Source organism: Pholcus phalangioides, unplaced genomic scaffold (genome assembly GCF_987345545.1).
Source record: "Pholcus phalangioides strain wild (caught in Gottingen) unplaced genomic scaffold, Ppha-v1.0 ptg000032l_1, whole genome shotgun sequence".
Classification (NCBI taxonomy): Eukaryota; Metazoa; Arthropoda; class Arachnida; order Araneae; family Pholcidae; genus Pholcus; species Pholcus phalangioides.
This window is the reverse complement of record NW_028301622.1, coordinates 4856956-4875865: the sequence shown is the minus strand read 5'-3', so window position 1 is coordinate 4875865 and position 18910 is coordinate 4856956. Positions and strand designations below refer to the sequence as shown.

At 34.3% G+C, this 18910-nt stretch overlaps 1 protein-coding gene across 1 annotated transcript in view; it reads left to right on the top strand.

Annotated features, from left to right (window-relative positions):
• Tmtc2 (Transmembrane O-mannosyltransferase targeting cadherins 2) overlaps positions 1-18910 on the top strand; it is a 432809-nt gene that overhangs the window by 212428 nt on the left and 201471 nt on the right. The window contains exon 3 of the mRNA XM_089253117.1: positions 6238-6725. Within this exon, the coding sequence (XP_089109243.1) occupies positions 6502-6725 (224 nt within the window). The 5' untranslated portion in view covers positions 6238-6501. The remainder of the gene's footprint in view (positions 1-6237; positions 6726-18910) is intronic.

The following is an 18910-nucleotide window of genomic DNA, read 5'->3' as shown; positions in this document are numbered from 1 at the left end:
TATCCAAAAACGGCTTATTTTGCTGTTTTTTCCAAGTCTTGTAAAATAGTTTTAGCCAACTTTTACAGTGACTTAATACAAGTTTTATAGTTTACACTATAAAAGTACGATGAAAGTTCTTTTATAGAACTTGAAAAATGCAACCAATAATCGTACCGGTTACATTCGCGCAGATGCAACCAATAGTCTTATTGGCTGCTTTTTTAAGTTTTATAAAATAACTTTTATCAAACTTTTATAGTGCAATGCCGGCCTTATACCGGCTTTTGGTGCTTTCAAATACAAAAAAAAATTATATAATTTCACTAAGATTAGGGTGTGATCACTATGATATATCGTGAAAAATAGGGGAAATTGGGGGTCCTACATACGGGACATCGCTTTCTTTTGCAAACAAAATGTTGCCAGTTGTCAGCAAAATCACCAGTTATTGCCAATAAATAACCCTTGGCTGGAAATAAAATGCTACACCAAAAATTCTGCAAATTATTATACGAGGGAAGAAATTTTTTTACACAATTTAAAAATTATATCAGTTCCTTATTTTTTGCATTTGAATTAAAGCAAGTTTTTTGTTTAAAAGCAAAAAAAAAAAAACCATGAAATATTTTTATAAGAAATTTCTCGGAAATTTTTAGTAAACAGAAGCATGAACACATTTCAGAGATAGGCTCGAACGTTGGCTAATGCTTAATGGTCAAAGTCTGTGCTGGAATTGGTCTTATCTCTTTCGTGAGAATCATGGTGTCCTGCTCAGATCCAACATTCCAAAGTTTGTGGCCAGCTGACAGATTTAGAGCTGTTATCGCAGTAAAGGGTGAATCCACCAATTGCCCCAAAAATACAACCCGAACCTGAAGAATCAAATGCACCCAGGTTCTCATCACTTGGTCGATTTCGAACCTTCCCAAAGAACAGATGCAACTGAAAGTACCAAAATACATATCACCAATTCATGAGGACAGGGGCTGCCATAAATATTATCCATTAACAATATATATATATATATTTAATTAATATTGATTGATGACTATATTGTAATATTGATTAGTTCTACGTGGAATCATAACCAAACTGATTAAATACCTATGCATTATTAAAGCATTAAAAACCATTTTAACTGAATTGTAACTAGAAACTTCCATAATATTGATTCTTCCGGATTCACAACAGTGATAATAACAATTCGAAAAATACTTGTATACAAGACCATGTAGTTCACGATTCACTAATGAATCTACCAGAATTAACTCGGGTAATTAGCCAATTATTGTTGTATATATAATCTAGCGATGACACTAGATGTGTGTGCGAGTGTTATACGGTAAAACTTTCATGAAATATTCATAAATTGCCCGAGGATTCCACGGTCTTCGTTCATCTCGCGTTGACCTGATAGGTCAGCCAGCCCTTGTACTGCTTCCGAATGGCATCTGCGTACTTCCAGTTGCAGGCATATGTCAAAAAAGTATCTACCTCGAAAAAAACCGCGATTTGCATATTATTATTATTCTTTATCTGTTTCCTTTTTCTTTCCATGGACTTTCATTCAGAGAAAAAGGTGGATAAAAAATATTCAATTTAGAATTCATCTTAGGCCGGGATTACACTATAAAAGTTTTGCAAAAGCTCTTTGGTAAAACACGAGAAATTCAACCAATAAGATCATCGGTTGCATTTTCTCGACTGTAACCGATGCGCTTATTGGTTGAATTTTTTCAGTTTTATAAAAGATCTTTTATCAAAATTTTATAGTGTAATCCCGGCCTTATTGAGGTAATCTAACTACTGGTACTGAAATCGGAATTAATGACAGAACGGTGAAGATTTTTTTCAAAGACTGGCAGTCGCTGTTGAATTCATATTTTAAACCCTGAAGATTTCATTTCTTCATGCAGATCAATGTCAAGAGCCTCTCAGTCGGTCACCAATGAAATTTATGAAATTATTGATCCTAATCCCATACGAAATAGTTTTACAAATCGTAAGTGAAACGTGAGTTATTCCTAAGAAAGCAACTAAACGTTTGTCAACACTTGGAAGTCGTGCTCTATTCATCTGCAGCGCCGTCTTAAGAGCATCATGCGCGCCAGGGCGAAGTGATTTTTCTGAGGCCCTAACATGCAAATTATGGAAAAATTCAACTACTTCTCATTTTTCTGAGGCCCCCGGGCCGTTCCCGGGTGGGCCCATGCGTTAAGACGGCACTGTTCATCTGCCCATGCTGCAATCGCATTCACGTCCGGAACATTTCGCTGAAATTCCTCACTGCACTCATGAGTTTAACATCATATGCGAATTCACTTACAAGCCTATTGATAAATTGATTTCCTCGCGTGAGTATGCCACAACCACGAAGGTTTCCGATCTAGTAAGCTCTCTACTATCCTGAATTCAAGCAAACGCTCCTACCGTTTGCATTGTCGTACCATATCGAACGTTTTTCGGACATCCGGAAAAATAACGTCTCGTTTTCTCTCCCTTACCTTGGAATTCGGGTGATCGGGACTCAAAAATTTCATTTTATGGACCATTAAATTCTGAGTTTATATTAGGTTTTTTTTGGACGGTCAACATCAAAACTTGAACTTAAAGCATACATTTGTCCAAAAATTGTAAAAAAAAGGCCTGGACACAAAAAAACAAAAAAATATGCCTAGGATTCATTAAAAATGGGAAAAACAAAAGAAAGAGAAAGAGTTTTAGAATGAAAAAAACAATTTCAGAGTCAAAAAATAGTAATTTTAAGCTAAAAACAATATATATATAATATTTAAGAAATGTTATCATTTTTCATATCATCTTCCCATATCATTATGAAAAGGAATAATTTGAGAACAGAATAAGAATTATTTCAAAACTCAAAACGAATAATATCAGAATTATAAATGAAAATTTCAGGATAAAAAAACATAATTTTAGAATTAGAAAAAAAAATTCAAAGTTTAAGATGAAATAATTACAGGTTTAAAGATAATTGCAGAATTTAAAAAAAAAAAAAAGAAGATATAATCACATTATTAAGAATTGAATGTAAAAATTTCGGAATTGAATGTAAAAATTTCGGAATTGAATGTAAAAATTTCGGAATTGTGAGAGCAAAAAAAATCAGAATTTAAAAAATTAAAATAATTTCAGAATTATAAACAAAAATCACCACAAGAATTCAATCTTTTGGCCTTGTTTGTAAATTAGAATTAGTAATAGTGCCAAAGAAGGGGAAAACGGAACTCCATGTCAATCAAGGGCATCCAAATTATTGAGGTTTTTTAACGCCTAGAGATAATTTTTAAATATATTAACAACATATAAATCATAATTTCGATAGCAAATATGAATCAATAACATGTCGAACATTCCCTCAAATAAAGCCGTATAAAAAGCATAACATACAAATATCAAGGCAATTCATGTATCAACAGAAACATCATTGGAAACGTCATTGAATATGCTAACGTGAAGTGTTGAACGCCAAACTCTCGTATTCGTGTCCAGTGAACTGAATAATCAGTTCCACGGAAAATAATATTAAACATGAAACTGCATGTTGATGAGAAAAAAAAAAAAAATAATCGTGTGTATATAAATACGTAATAATGCATGTTACGTTAAGATTGAGATTTATCGATGAATATCAACCAAACAAAATATATATTGAGATATTTACTTACTCAATAAAAAATTGTTTCTCTTGTTTATTCAGTAAACAGAAGAAATCGATGTTGTTATCAGAAACGATTAATCTACATGTTTACTCCCGAACGAGCTTATTTACCCTGTAAACATGTTTACCATGTAACATTTACTCAACATGCATTCGTAATAGCATTATTTTAGACTCAACAGTTGTCTTCTTTTTGAAACAAACACAATACTTATTCTCAGAAAATTCAACAACTTTCTAGAAAGTTTTATTTGCTTGCATTGATAATAATAATTAACCGGATGGTGTGAAGGGTGTGGTTGCACGGGCCCGTAAAAAATAAGGGCCGCATTCCCCCCCCCCCTCTTAAGGAATGTATTGAAATGCTTAAACTTTTTTATTCGCCGCTAAGTATTTCTACATAAGCCCTAAGCCTACTAAGTTCTCCAGCATGAGAAATTAAGAAATTAGCAAAGGGCCTCCGTGGTTTTTGGGCCTAAATGTGTGTCCTCTTTAATGAACTAATTTACTCAACCAAGATAACCCCGACTTTCTAACGCAAGTGGTAATTTATCCGTGATTCCCCGGCCGTGTGGTGGTCTTCGAGCCGCTGTTCCCTTGCCTGGTGAATCCGTTGCTCCCTTACCACAGTTTCATTAAGCCCACGGTTCACTTGACTTGCGTTAACCCAGTTTTTCCTCAACTGCTGGGCCCCTGACATCGGTCAAACCGGGCCGTGAGTTTTTCCCATTTATTTTACATTGGTCGTGTGTATGACCGAGTCTCCCACTCGCAAAAAACCAAATTAACCGGACCGTGGGCTTCAAAAAGTTGAGAACCACTGCCATGACTTTTTTTTTGCCCTAGTGATCATTTATCCGTGATTTCCTTGCCGTAGTAGCCATCAACCCCACTGTTCCCTTGACATAGTGATCTTTGATCCACCACTCCCTTGTCCTCACCTAAGTGATCATTCATATGTGACTCTCTTCTCGTATATAGCGGCTTTCTTGCCTTATTTATTTACCAGTTTATCCTTTGCCGTAGTGATCTTTTTGAAGGTGTCACCATACCTCAGTCGTCTTCAACCCCAGTATTCCTTACCCTGCTGAGCATTTACCCCGTTGTACCCTTGCCTTAGTGGTCTTCCTGAAGCTGTTCCCTGGACATAGCCGTCTTGGTGTAGGCGTAGGGTTTTCTTGTCCCTTGCCGTAGTGGTTTCCTTGAAGTTGTTCCCTAACTATGGGTAGAAGACGACTTATTTTTCTTGTCTTACTGATCATTTATCCATTGCTCCCTTACCAAAGTGATAATACATCTCTATTACTTCCTTACCGTAACTAACTTCAATCCGCTATGCTCTTGCCACAGTTGTCTTCAGGCAACCTGGCTCTCTTGTGTTAGTGGTCATTTACCTGTGTCTCTCTTCGATATCTCTCTAAGAGTGCAGCGGGGTGTGTCCGGTCCGTCAATGCAGCTTTCATGGCAGCAACAATTTCGCGAATTGTCCGCCAAATTCCTACTAATGCATACTACGATACAAATTAATATCTTCATCATAACATTCCTCAAAAAGAATGCCGACTCCCCTGAAGATATAGGCACATACTTGGTAGGGCAGAGAGGGACAATTACATCTCTCCCCGTTCTCCAAAAAAAATTCATTATTGATATAGGCGGGTAGTTGGAGGTGGACAACCACTACCCTCCCCCCACCCTCCTTCGAGGAACATGTATCTCCTTTTACTTGAAAACCACGGTGCACATTTTGGGAACCAACTGCCTTATATACGGACGACTTTTTATTAAAAATGCCTTGTAGTAAAGCGGAATGCAACTGAATTTCAGCAACGTGATAAATCACAGATTTTCAGCACTAAATGTGTCTTCCAATCAATGGAAGTAAATGAAAATGCTGTCGGGGTCCTGCAAAGCACTCCTGGACCCCCCGGGGGTCAGTTGACCACAGGTTAAAAAAACTTTATGGCAGTGCTTCTCAACCTTCTAGACGTCACAAACACCCCCGTAATAAAGTCCAATGCTCCTCGGGGAACATTCGTAACATCAGAGGGGCCATTTCGAAGCAACCCTCCCATAAAATCAAAAATGATTTTTTTTTAATAAAAAGTTGAATAAATTACAATTTCGCATCACAAAATGCATCATTCGTATAGTAATAGCGAATGATAATGATCCCGCGGACCGCTTATACAAAGTCACGGACCCCCGGTGGTTCCATGGACTTAGAAACTTCTATTACAGTCGAATCCTGTTTTAACGAATACCGTTATAGCGAAAATCTCGTTTCAACGAAAACTTTTCTCATCCCTCAGATAAGTTTACAATGCAAAAACCTAGAATTCCTTTATAACGAAATTTCGTTCTAACGAAGTGATTTCTCCGGTCTCTTGGAGTTCGTTATAACGGGATTCGACCGTATATGGGATAAAAATATAACATCCAAAACAATAACTAATTTATTTTATAGCCGATCATCATAGGATAGAAATTACCATGGCATTATCGATCATTATTTTACATTTCCAATATTTTCTATCCACATATCTAACATAAATATCTTTTTTCCTTTACAGAATGTGATAAAAATTCCATAGAAAAAGAAAAAGTCAAGGAGACGTCATCGTATCGGCGCCCTTGTCAAGTGCTTATTGGAACAAATCCTCTTTTTATTTCGTCTCACAAGAAAAGACCCCCCACTTAAATATTGTTGGGGGGGTTGAAGTGGGGGGGGGCTTTTTTTTTTTTGAAGAAGCCTTTCTCCAGACAACATACGTCAAAGAAGGTAGAGAAAGGTGGGTCCCTTCAAGAAACCCCCACCACCACCACCAGCACCAGCCATGGCGGGTAAACACAGTGCGCGTGCGCAGGCGAGGCGAGTCCACGAGTCCCATCATCCGCAGGCTCAGAACTTGAGCAGCGCTCGCAGCAGCACTTTTAAAGCAGCCAAGAGCACCGACAAAGTGACCAAGAAAATGGAATATACTTTGATTGTGGTGATCTCGGGACTCTCGTTGATCCTGTATTGGAACACTCTCGCCGCTGATTTTGCCTACGATGACAGGTAGGTGCCGATTTGGTCTTATTTTAGCAGTTAAATGATATTCTTTGCTGTGTTTAGAGAGGACCGACGGTCGAGTGACCGCCGGCGTAGGCCTAGTTTCCTATGCCGGGGATGATCGGATCATCCGCGGCAGGGATCCGTACCCATGTATGTCATTGGACGGGACTTTTAACATATATTTTACCTTTCATATGTCTCTTCTTATTTTTCTCACTAAAATTGGGACCGTTTTTTGGTGATAAATATAAGAAAGTAATACATCAATATTATACATTTTGATGTTTTTTTGAGCAAATAGGTCACAAAAAGTAGACTAAAAATTGAAAAATTCAATCGTTAGGCTCATACTAATCTCCATTGTATCGTTAGGTTGAAGTTTTTATGGTATTTATTTATTATTCCGGAAACTTTCCAGTTTTTCCTCAAACATAATAAATTTACTGTCGTTGATTCTCCAGAAATTTTGACTCTGTAATCGTCGATCGATTCTTAAAAAAATGTGGTGCTGATCTGAATTCATTCACTTATCCCTAATCTTTAATAATTGGCTTATTAATATTGTTAATGATAATTGGTATAATTAATTTTTATTTCTATCCTCTCATTAATACCTTTCCATGTACGTATATGGATCTTTATTTACATTCGTGTGTTCAAATTATAGTTTTACTTCTAGGATCTAACAGTATCTATCAGAATCTATTCATGAGATAAGTTCAGAGAACATATCGGTTGTACTTTTACAGGTGTTTAATAGGTATTATATTCTCATTAACCAACCGATTCTTCCTCTCTTACGGTTTTCCTAATAAAATTTACATGAGATAAGTTCAAAGAAAATCGGTTATGGTTTCGCAAGTCTTCGATAACGATTATATTATTATTACCCACAATATATCTCTCTCTTTCTTGTGGTTTTTCCTAGTGAAAATTATGGCCACATGAGAAATATCACAGAAAGTATTACAAAAATATTCTTCATTTTGAAATCTCTTGCATGGATAACTCGCAAAAATTGTAGCAAAAACTGAAAATCCTGTTTACAGAGGCCCATACTAATCTTAAGGGTTCACATTGAGGTTTTATGACATATATTTTTTAATTTCGAAAGCGTCTTAGTGAATTTTATTAGTTCGTTTTGTTAGTTTAGTCGAAATTTATTACGTCATTAATTTCCCAAAAAACCCGAGTTTAGAATTATCGACCTATTCTGAAACCTGCAGTTGATCTGAACCCGTTTTCGCTTACCCCTGTTTATATGTATTTCTCTATACTCTTATTGATACTTCTCCATGTAGATATGAATTTTCATTTATGTCCGTACGCAATCTTTCGTCGATCCTGTAATCTGAGGATGTATCGGGATTTGTGCGTGAGATGAGTTCAGAAAAAAATTGTCTATTATACTTTTGCTAGTGTTAAATAGCTTTCATATCTTCATTATCCAATCGATCTCTTTCTTTTTCGTGGTTTCTCTTATTAAAATTAAGAGTTTTTCCATGAGAAATGTCAGAAAATTATATATAAATATTCAAATCACTTACTTGGATAAGTTAGGAAAGTAGAAAAAAAAAAAGTGAAAATTCCATTCCTAGGCCCGTACTAATCTTCCTCGTGTCAATACATTGGATTTTCAAGTTTTATCCAAAAGTTTTCTTTTCTTAAAAGTAATATATTTACTACATTATTTATTCACCAAAAATACGACTCTATGATTATCGATTGATTCTGAAATCTGCAGTTGATTTCAACCCCCTATGACTGATATAATTATGTATATTTATCGTCTTAATGATGTCATATGTGTATGGATATTCATTTATGTTCGTACGTATTATTTTGACTACATTGTTGTCCAGGTATCTATCCATGAGTTAAGGTCAAGAGGGGAAATCGGCTTTGCTCTCACAAGTCTACAAAGACCTCATATTGCTGTTATCTAATCTTGTGGTTTTCCTAAAAAAAATGGAGACCATTTTCCCATGGAAAATATCGCAGAGAGAGAGAGAGAGAGAAAATGGTGCTGAAATAATCTACATTTGGAGGTCTTTCGCTCAGATAGATATAGGTGTGTGTGTGCGTAGAATACAAATTGAAAATTCCATCCATAGGCCGTAGTAACCTTCATTGTATAATTAGATTGGGATTTTTAAGATATTTTATTTTAATTCAAAAGCTTTACAGTCCTTCCTCAAAAACACATCGATTCATTAAGTCATTAATTTACCAAAAATTGACTCGATAATTATCGATGGATTTTGGAATCTCCAATGGATCTGAATTAGTTCGCTTATTCTATTCGCGCATCTATTAATACTTGGTATAATCATGTATTCCTATCCTATTATTAATACCTGCCATTTGTCTGTGAATCTTGATTTATATTCGTAGTTATTGTTTTGTCTATCCTATAATCCCAGGATCTATCCATGAGATGAGTACAGACAAAATCGGCTGTTCTTTTCCAAAACTGACCGTTCTATTTATAGGGTCCGCAATAATCTTCAATTTGTATCATTGCATTGAGTTTGATACGATAGTTTATTAACTTATATGATATAATTTTTTCCATACCTTCCCAATTCTTTTTGTCAATTTATTACGTCGTTATTTCACCAAAAACTGACATAATAATTATCGATCGATGCTAAAATCTGCATTCGATCTGAATCCACTCACTTATCTCCCTGTTGATGATTGGTACATAATTAAGTATCTCTCGATTAACGTATTCTCTTATCAATATCTGTCATGTATATATGAATCTTCATTTATTTTCGTACGCATTCTTCTTTGTCTATTCTCTAACCTCAGGATCTATTATGATTTATCCATCAGTTCGGAGAAAATCAGCTATATTTTTGCAAGTCTTTAATGGGCCTCATATCCCCATTATCCAATCAAGCTCTCTCTTGTGGTTTGCCTAATAAATCTAAGACCATTTTTTCATGGGAAATATCAGAAAATAATACGTAAATATTCCAAATTTTGAAGTCTCTTACGCAAATAGGTTAGAAAAGTAGAGGAAAAAATTGAAAATTCTATCTCTAGGCCCATACTAATGTCTCTTGTATCATTAGATTCATGTTTTTACGATATGCATTTTTATTTCGAAAGCTTGCCGGATGTTCTTCGGAAAACATTAATTTATTGCGTCATTAACTTCCCACAATCCGACTTTTGAAATTATCAATCCATTCTGAAATGTGCAATTGATCTGAATTCATTCTCTTACCTTTCCGTTAATAACTGGTATAACTATGCATTGCTATTGCTTTATTAATGCCTGTCCATGTATACATGGATCTCCATATACATTAGTGTTCAAATTATATTACTATCGTACTTATTATCAAACAAGATCTATCTATGAGATGAGTTCAGAGAAAATCAGCTATACTTTTGCATGCCTTTAAGAAGCCTTATACTGTATTTTAATTTCCCAACCGATCTCTACCTCTTGTAGTTTCCCTAATAAAATTGAAACAATTTTTTTCATGAGAAATATTAGAAAATATTACAGAAATATTCTACATGGTGTGTAGTCTTTCGCGCAGATAAGTTACAATAATTAGAACAAAAATTGAAATTTAAATCCTTAGGCTTTCCCTAATCTTCAAATTATATCATAGGCTGAAGTTTATGCGATGCTTACATATTTATTTCAAGAGCTTGCTCGTTTTTCCTCAAAAAACATTAATTTATTACATCATTAATTCACCAAAAATCGACTTTATAACTATCGATAGATTCTGAAATCTCTAGTTGATTTGAATTCATTCGCTTATCCATCTGTTGATGATCTGAATTCATTCCTTTATGCATCTGTTGATAATTTGTATAATTATGTGTATTTCTATCCTTTTATTGATACCTGTCATGTAGATATGGATCCGCATTTTTATTCCTAAGAATTGTTTTGCCAATCTTGTAATCCCAAGATCTATCCACGAGATAAGTTCAGAGAAAGTCAGTTATACATTTCAAAGTCTTCAATATTCCTGATATTACCATCGTCCAATCGATTTCTCTTTTTTGGTTTTTGTTAATAAGATTGAAACCATTTTTTTACATAGAAAAACATCAAAAATAATGCATAAATATTGTTTATTTTGAATTCTCTAGCATAGATAGTTTACAAAATGAGGTAAAAAACTAAAAATGTCGTCTTCAGGGGGTGTAGCAGTCAAATTGTATATTTAGATTGAGTTTTACATGAAAATTTCGACGGTTTTTATGATTTTTTTTTCTCTTTCTGAATTTTATCGCATCAGTAATTTGCCAAAAACTGACTTTATAATCATCGATGGATTCTAAAATCTGCAGTTGATATAAATCCATTGTTGATGATTGGTATAGTCATGAAGTTATTAGTAGTTATCCTCTTATTTAAACCTGTCATCTATACACGAATCTTCATTTATATATTCGTACTTACCATTTTTACTAATCCTGTAATCCCAGGATCTATCAGGACTTTTGAGATGAGTTCCAAAAATTGTAGTCCCAGGAACTATCCAAGTCCTCAATAGGCCTTATTTTATCATTATCCAAACCACGACTCGGTGTTGCGGTTTTTTTTTTTATAATGGTATTAGCGATATATTTTTTCATTAAAATATCAGAAAATGATGAATAACATATATTTTCCATCTTGAAGTCTCTTGTGTAATAGATAGATCGCAGAAAGTAGAATAAAATCTGAAAATTCAGTCCTCTTAAGGCCCATATTAATCATGGTTGAGTTTTATATAGTACCTGTCAAGTGTGCATGCGGCTCTTCATTTATATTCATACGCATTGTTTTGTGTATATTTTAATCCCAGGATCTATCCATGAGACGTGTTCAGAAAGAATCGAAAAGTCTTGCAATGCTTTTCCTTTACTATTCAATATGCCTCATAATTAATCGCCCTATCTCTTTCTTGTAGTTTTTCCTGGAAGATTCGGTAGCTTTATTTATTTGTTTCCCCTGTACGAGAAATATATCAAAGAGTAACGAAGTATGCATGTTCTACATTTTGAATTCTCAGATAGCTCATAAAAGACACCGTAAAAATATAGAATTCCATGTTCAGGTCCAATAAATGATCTTCGTTATCTCAATAGGTTGAGCTTTAATAATTTATGAGGGCTTTAGGATGTAATTCTTTTTCTTTCGAAATCTTTCATAATTTCCCTTAGAAAGAAACATTAATCTACTATGCCTATATATATCCATTTAAAAACATAATAATTAATTATAAAATGATATAATTTTGATCTTTACCAGTTCGGTTATCCCTCTTTTAATCATTTTTAGAACTTGAAATTCCTGTCTTTCTATTAACGTTTATTAACGCATGTATGGGTCCTTGTATAGCTAGAATATGATTTTTTTATATACTTACGTATAGTTTTCTCTGTGTAGTCGTTTCAGTATCTATATTGCACTGTATTCATTATTGTCGATCAAGATCTATCCATTATGAAAGTTCAAAGAAAATCGGCCGTACTTTTACAAATCTTTTATCAATCCTTTTAATATAATTAATGGGATCGAGATCTTTATTATTCTTCTGATGAGAAATAAGAATAAATAGAAAATCGTCCAAGTCTTTCGTTTTGAGTATTCTTTTGCTCGCGAAGACTTAGAAGATAAACGTAAAGGCGGAAATTTTTCATTTTTAAGGCTTATGCTAATCGTCAAATTTTAGGTTGGCTTCTATATTTCATATTCTAATGTAAGAAGTTTTGATGGCTTCATTCATTGTTCATGATATAATTGTTTGCTTTACTAAGCCGGTTATTATTTTATAGATAGCTCATAAATTATTATTATTTTATAATAACCGACTTCATGATTAAAATTATTCATCGCTATGAAATGATCTGCAATCGATCTGAGTCATTTTGATTGTAACTCTATTGGTATAACAATCCACACGCGTTTTTGATACCTATAATGTATATGTATGACTCCTTATAAAATATTAGAATCATCCTCATTTTCGTACTTTTGTGTATTGTTCTGTCTGTTTATTAATTACACGATCTATGAATACACGAGACTGGTTCAGATAAAATCGGCTATACTTTGGAATTTTTGCAAGTTCTTCACAATACAGTTTTTAATCTCAATGTCTCTTGAAAAACTTTCTTTTCTCATGAAAAGGTCAGAATAATGTGGAATCATACATGTTTTATCATCTTAAAGATTTATTGTACAAATCACTCACAAGAAAGAATGGAAAATTCCTCTCTCAGAAATCTTCAAATTTCACTATTAGATAGGACTTTATATTATAATTCAGGGCTTGGAAAATCAAAAAAAAATTTTGAGCGGCAGGAAAGTTTCTTAGGATCCAGGCAGGGTTTTTGGGTGAAGAAAAAACTAGCCCTGAATAATTTTTTTCTCTGTTTCTTTCTTTCTTTTTACATTTCTGGGACTTGATAATTTCTTCACGATAAGTCCCAACCTAATGAAACCGGAAAAATTTTTGCGTCATTCTTAGACTCAAATACTGGAATCAATTTTTTTTTAATCTCTATTGACTATAGGTTAAACAGGGGGGGGGGGTTCTCAAACGTTTTTCACCCGCGGAGCCCCTTTCCCTAATCAACTCCTATCCGTGGCTCCACAGAGCAGTTTGGCAAAAAAAATCTCTTCGAAAAATTCTTGTCATGGCCATCGCTCCGCGGCACCCCTGACAAAGGTTGCCGGCACACTGTTTAAGAACACTTGGGTTATAAAATTCTCTCGTACTTTCTAATTAACACCCAATCATATTTGTTTCTTTATAGAAAATGAAATCGTTCTATATTTTTCATTATTCAATATTCTTTTCCGAATATATATTCGCCATCCATTGCATTAGTTTAACACAGCGAATCTCGACGTTTGGTCCGCTGACCAGAGATGAGCCGTCAAGATCGGTGAATACGGTCAAGAGTATCGTTATATCGAGGTATAACTGCAGAAACAAAAAAATAAATAAACGAATATTTAAGTACGTTTCTTTGAGAATGATCCACATTATTTGATGATCCACAGGTAGGCTTAAAAATTTAAGTATAAAAAACGAAAACTCTTCAGCTGTATGCAACTAATTCACATAAGTTCGAATAAAACTTCGGCTCCTTCTGTGAATTTGTGATTTGTCGTACAATATCGAAAATTTTAATAGTTCTTTTGTTCAGAAAGCTTGAAAAATGCTGGTTAAGAGAGATACGGGTTTTCAACTGGTGTTCCAGATATTAGACAATTTTTTTCTATAATACCGGAGTTTACGGGGGACATTATAATTATGTTAATTGAATGTAATATTCAACCCTGCGTTAATAAATTCCTGACTTTTCGTGACACTAGAGTGCTATAATTTGAATCGAACGTCGTGAAGAGGTTCAAACATTAAAGGACTTTAGTATGATTCGAGAACTCTGAGGACCCCTTCATGCTTTAGAACCTGACCCTCCGTAACGCTAAGGGACAATTTAAATGTTTTAAAGTCAAGCTATAGCATCGCTCGAACAATAAATTATGAATATTTTTTTAACAGATCTTTTCTACCACACTAAAGTGAGAGTGAATTCATGAAATGTAAGGAGCGATGTCGCCAATCAAACTTCAGAAGCCCTTGAAATTGAAAATCATTGTTTAAATATTGCTTTTCCCAAACGCTACTCTTATAATTCATTAATTTCAAAGGACTACACACTTGAACAAAAATTTCAAAAAATATGTGTGTACGTTTTTGACTTTTCTCTTCATAACGTACAGGGAGCTAAGATGACACTCAAGCTATAAACTGTGATATTTGAAGTTCTCCTTAGCACTATAGTATCCAGAGCTATAGTGCAATCGAACTATATAAAGGTCGGACTATGAATATATTGCAACCTCTTTTTCCCCCCAGAACGCTATAGTGACGCACAAATTAGAAGCTGTGAAAATCTGAGAGCCTCTTTCTCTCTCCATAGCGCTATAGCGTCACTGCTATATGCTAAAAATAATTTTACTTTTTTTTCTCCATAATGCTATTATGACGCTCGAACTATAAGCAGTAAATATTCGAACCTAACTTCATTATGCTAGGGCATTCAGAGAGCCATAGTGGCATTCAAAAATTGGTGATTGTTTGAACCTTTCTCCATAACTTAATAATACCTTGATCCAGAGCCGTTATTAGGTTTATTGTCGCCCCCACAATTTAAAAATCCGATAATTTTGTAATGGTGTTCTTTGTGTTCCCACCTAAAACTACCGCCCCCTAAATTTTCCCACCCGGGACAGTTACCCCCCCCCCTCCCTGTCCCCTTTAGTTATGGCCTTGCCTAGAGCTTCAATGGCAGTCGAATTGTTAATATTAGAACCTCTCAATAACGCTATAGTATCCACAGCCATAGTGATACTCGAAGCTTTCTATGATATTTTTCAACCCTTAAATCTCTTTACAACGCTTCAAACTCGAATATGTTTAAGTTTAAAATTGAGAAGTTCGTTATGATTGAACCTGGCTCTATTCATACCACTATAGCACAACAGGAAATCACGCATTCATAGATGGTATAGTGTCACTTTGAATTATAGGATCTTTAATTATTTGTCTGTTTGTGAAACATCTCTCTCACAGCGTCAGAATACCCAAATTTATTGAATTTGAGGGGAGGGGGGGGCTATAGTGTGTCGCCCGAACAACAATCTGTGAGAGTTTTTGAGATTGACCTTCACCTATGACACCTAGGATCCTTCGAATTCAAGAACATTTGGCGATATATGCTCATGAAATTCGTATTGAGAGAGCTTGAATAGTGAGTAAACTACAGTTCGAATACTATTTCAGGTGACATTTTTTTGTGAAAACGTTGAAAATTTCTGCAAAAATGAATCGTTCAATTTCATTTTTTTCTTCTGCGAATCAACATTACTTTTCAAGCTCCATATGGCGACCAATGCCCCGGAATATCCTTGTGATATTATTATTATTTTCGTTTATTATTATTATTCGCTGTTATCCTTTTCACACAGCATAAGCCTTTTTTTTTTTTTAATGTAATATTTATTTATTTTTGTGTTGGCGATACTGTTGTACAGCTTCTTGGCTGTTTTCCAATTGCCAGGTGCTGGGTGTTTCGTAGCAAATGACTTGGATCAAAGCCAACGAACATCTCTCCAAGTACACATACTGCACTTTTTTTTTTTTTGGACATGGAATTTTTCCATTAAAATGGAATCCGGCTTCTGCTTTTTCCTGTTTTTCTCTATTTTTTTTTTTTTTTACTTACCGTAACAAAATATGTTATATTTCAACAATGGAATATTTTTTGTACGTTAAACGACTTTTTAACGTTTTAATTTTGGCCTAAAATTAATGGGAAAGTATGAGAAATATCGATCATTTTGTAGAGAATGTTGACTAATGATGTTTTAAATACCGTTGTTTTGGAAGAAATGATGGTAAAATGAATGAAGATTCTCCGAAATTAATTGTTAAAGCCAAAAAAATCATTGCTGTCGGTGACTTTTTTCGCAATTTTTGAAAATTTCCGGCTTCGGTGCTGTTTTGTGTAGATACAAAACATGGCAGAGTCAAATATTGTCAAAATCAAAAATATATTTATGTACTGTATTTACTGTCTAACAATGCACAGTTGAACCTCTTTGCAGAGTTATCGCCCTTTTAGCGCCAGATTGTTCGAGAATACGAATATGAAGCTGCGTTTCCCTGCTTTATGATGTCATCGCTTTCTAGCTAGTTTTAATTCAGTTCTTTGGTTGTTGTCTTATACCTTTTTTCAAGTAGCGAGCACAATCTGTGTTAAAAAAGAGCACCCCATATGGCCATGTATATATATATATAAACTCAAATCAGCGAATTATTGCATTAAATACTTTTCTGAGTGAACTAGGTTTGATAAGGAAATCGATCGATACATGGAAATCGGACATTTTCATCAAGCTTTCTTGGGTGCTCCAGTTAGCGAAACAGTGTTCACGAACGACGAGTGGAAAATACTTGTCTTGTAACGGGGCTTGAATGAGCAAGAAATTATAATTTTACTGTTGATTAGAGTGAGCATTGTGTAATTTGAAAATCGATCAATACCCTCCAAATCGGTGCTCCCGAGTAACGATTTAAAAATATTTGCCTTATTTTGGGACTTGAATGAATATAAATTAGTGGAAAATAGCAATTTTAATGAGAATTCGAATGAGCTGGGAAAAATTTGTTCGAGTGTTTTCGAATATATACCCTACTCTTTTGATTGTTGAAAGAAGTGTTATAGATACAGTTGAAACTTAACCTATTTTCATGGTAAATGCCGTGATGATGTAAAAATTTATGATTAAATCTGTGGTAGAAAAATAATTTTATACAAATCAGGAAATACTGATTTATATATATATTCAAGTCATTTTATTCTTTCCAGAGTAGTTTGCGATATGAATTTTGTTGAGCACAGTTTGATCAAAAAAATCGATTAATACTTCGAAAATTTACTTCAAACAGTAAAGCGGTGCTCCCAAGCAACAAATCTCATCATTATAATCTTACAACAGGAATTGATTTTTATAAACACATAAAAAATAATAATTTTAATGCCATTTCAAATGAGCAAGGAGAACATTGATAGAATATTTTCAAAAATGCACCATAATTTTTCTTCTCAATTATTAAATGAAGTCTAATGAATTGTTGAAACCTAACCTATTTTCATGGCAAATCCCGTAAAGGTAATAATTGTGAAAATTTGTGATCAAATCTGCCAAAGAGGAATAATTTTGTATCAAAAAAATTGTCATAACGGGACCCGACTCGAACGATAATCTATTTCAAAAGTTTGTCAGAGCTGAGCAATGTGCTCGAAATGGGCAAAAAACTACAGGGCGACGATGGATTCTGGGCCTCAAATATCAATTTCGGAATGCTTGCTTTGGTTACTGTGGTACCTCAGCAAAGCGTTTCGGACATTGGGACATGCATGTGCCTTCACAATGGTTTTTGCCACTTCTTTAATGCTGCTAGTATTGGCCTATGTATAATAGTTTATTCCTCCATAATTCCACTTTTTCAATCCTCCTAGTAACTGAAGAAAATCCGAGCAGCGCCGGTTATTACAGCTAGTAATGTTATAAAATGTAGTTAGCGATATACATTTAGTTGAGCACAGTTCGATTTGAAAATCGATCAGTTCCTTGAAATTGGCGCTCACGAGTGATGAAATTGCCTGCTTTAAAACGGGTCTTGAATTAATTTCAATTAACAAAAAAGAAAATCAATAGTAATTCAAATGGGCTGGGAAAGAATTGTTGTTGGCAAATATTCAGAAAACTTTCAAAAACCTACCGTAATTTTTTTTCCATTGCTGAAGGAAGTCTCATGAATTATTGAAACCAAACCTCTCTTCTTCATGGAAAATACCATGAAGATAATAATTGCGAAAATTTATGTATAGATCTGTCAAAGAGAAATAATAATGTCACAGACCCGCGGTTCTCAACTGGTGCTCCGTGGAGCCCTTGGGGCTCCGTTTGCACTTCCCAGGGGCTCCGCGGTGACTCGAGGAAAATAAAATAAATCAGCAAATTTCATAAATGAAAAAATAGATCTATCATAAAAATTATATACAGAAAAGGCTCTTCTAGTCAAACAGGAATCCGCCATAGAAATTATATACTCAAAAGAGCTCCGCGAGTCAAAAAATGTTGAGAACCGCTGTCATAGATTACTCACATCAAAAAATAGTCATATAATTTCAAGATTGATTTGGGATATGAATTTGGTTGAATAGAGTTTGTTTAAAAAATCAACCAATACCTCGGAATCGGTGCTCAAGTCAGTATAGCGGTGCTCACGAGCGACACGTTGAAAAATGTTTCTCTTATAACGGGGCTTGACTGAGTTTTAATTGATAAAAAATATTAATTTCAAATAAGCTAGGGGAACACATTCATACAGGGAAAAACATTGAAAGTTTTTTTCAAAATGTACCTTAATGTTTTTCTCTATAGTAGAAAAAAAGTTGTAGATTGTTGAGATAAAAACGAACCTATTTTCATGGTAAATACCGTGAAGAGAGATATAATATTTGTAGAAATTTATGAGCAAATCTGTCACAGATAAATAATATTTAGTTTTTTTTTCCATTTAAATAATAATCATACAAAATTATTTCAAAAGTATTCAGCGATATGAATTTTGTTG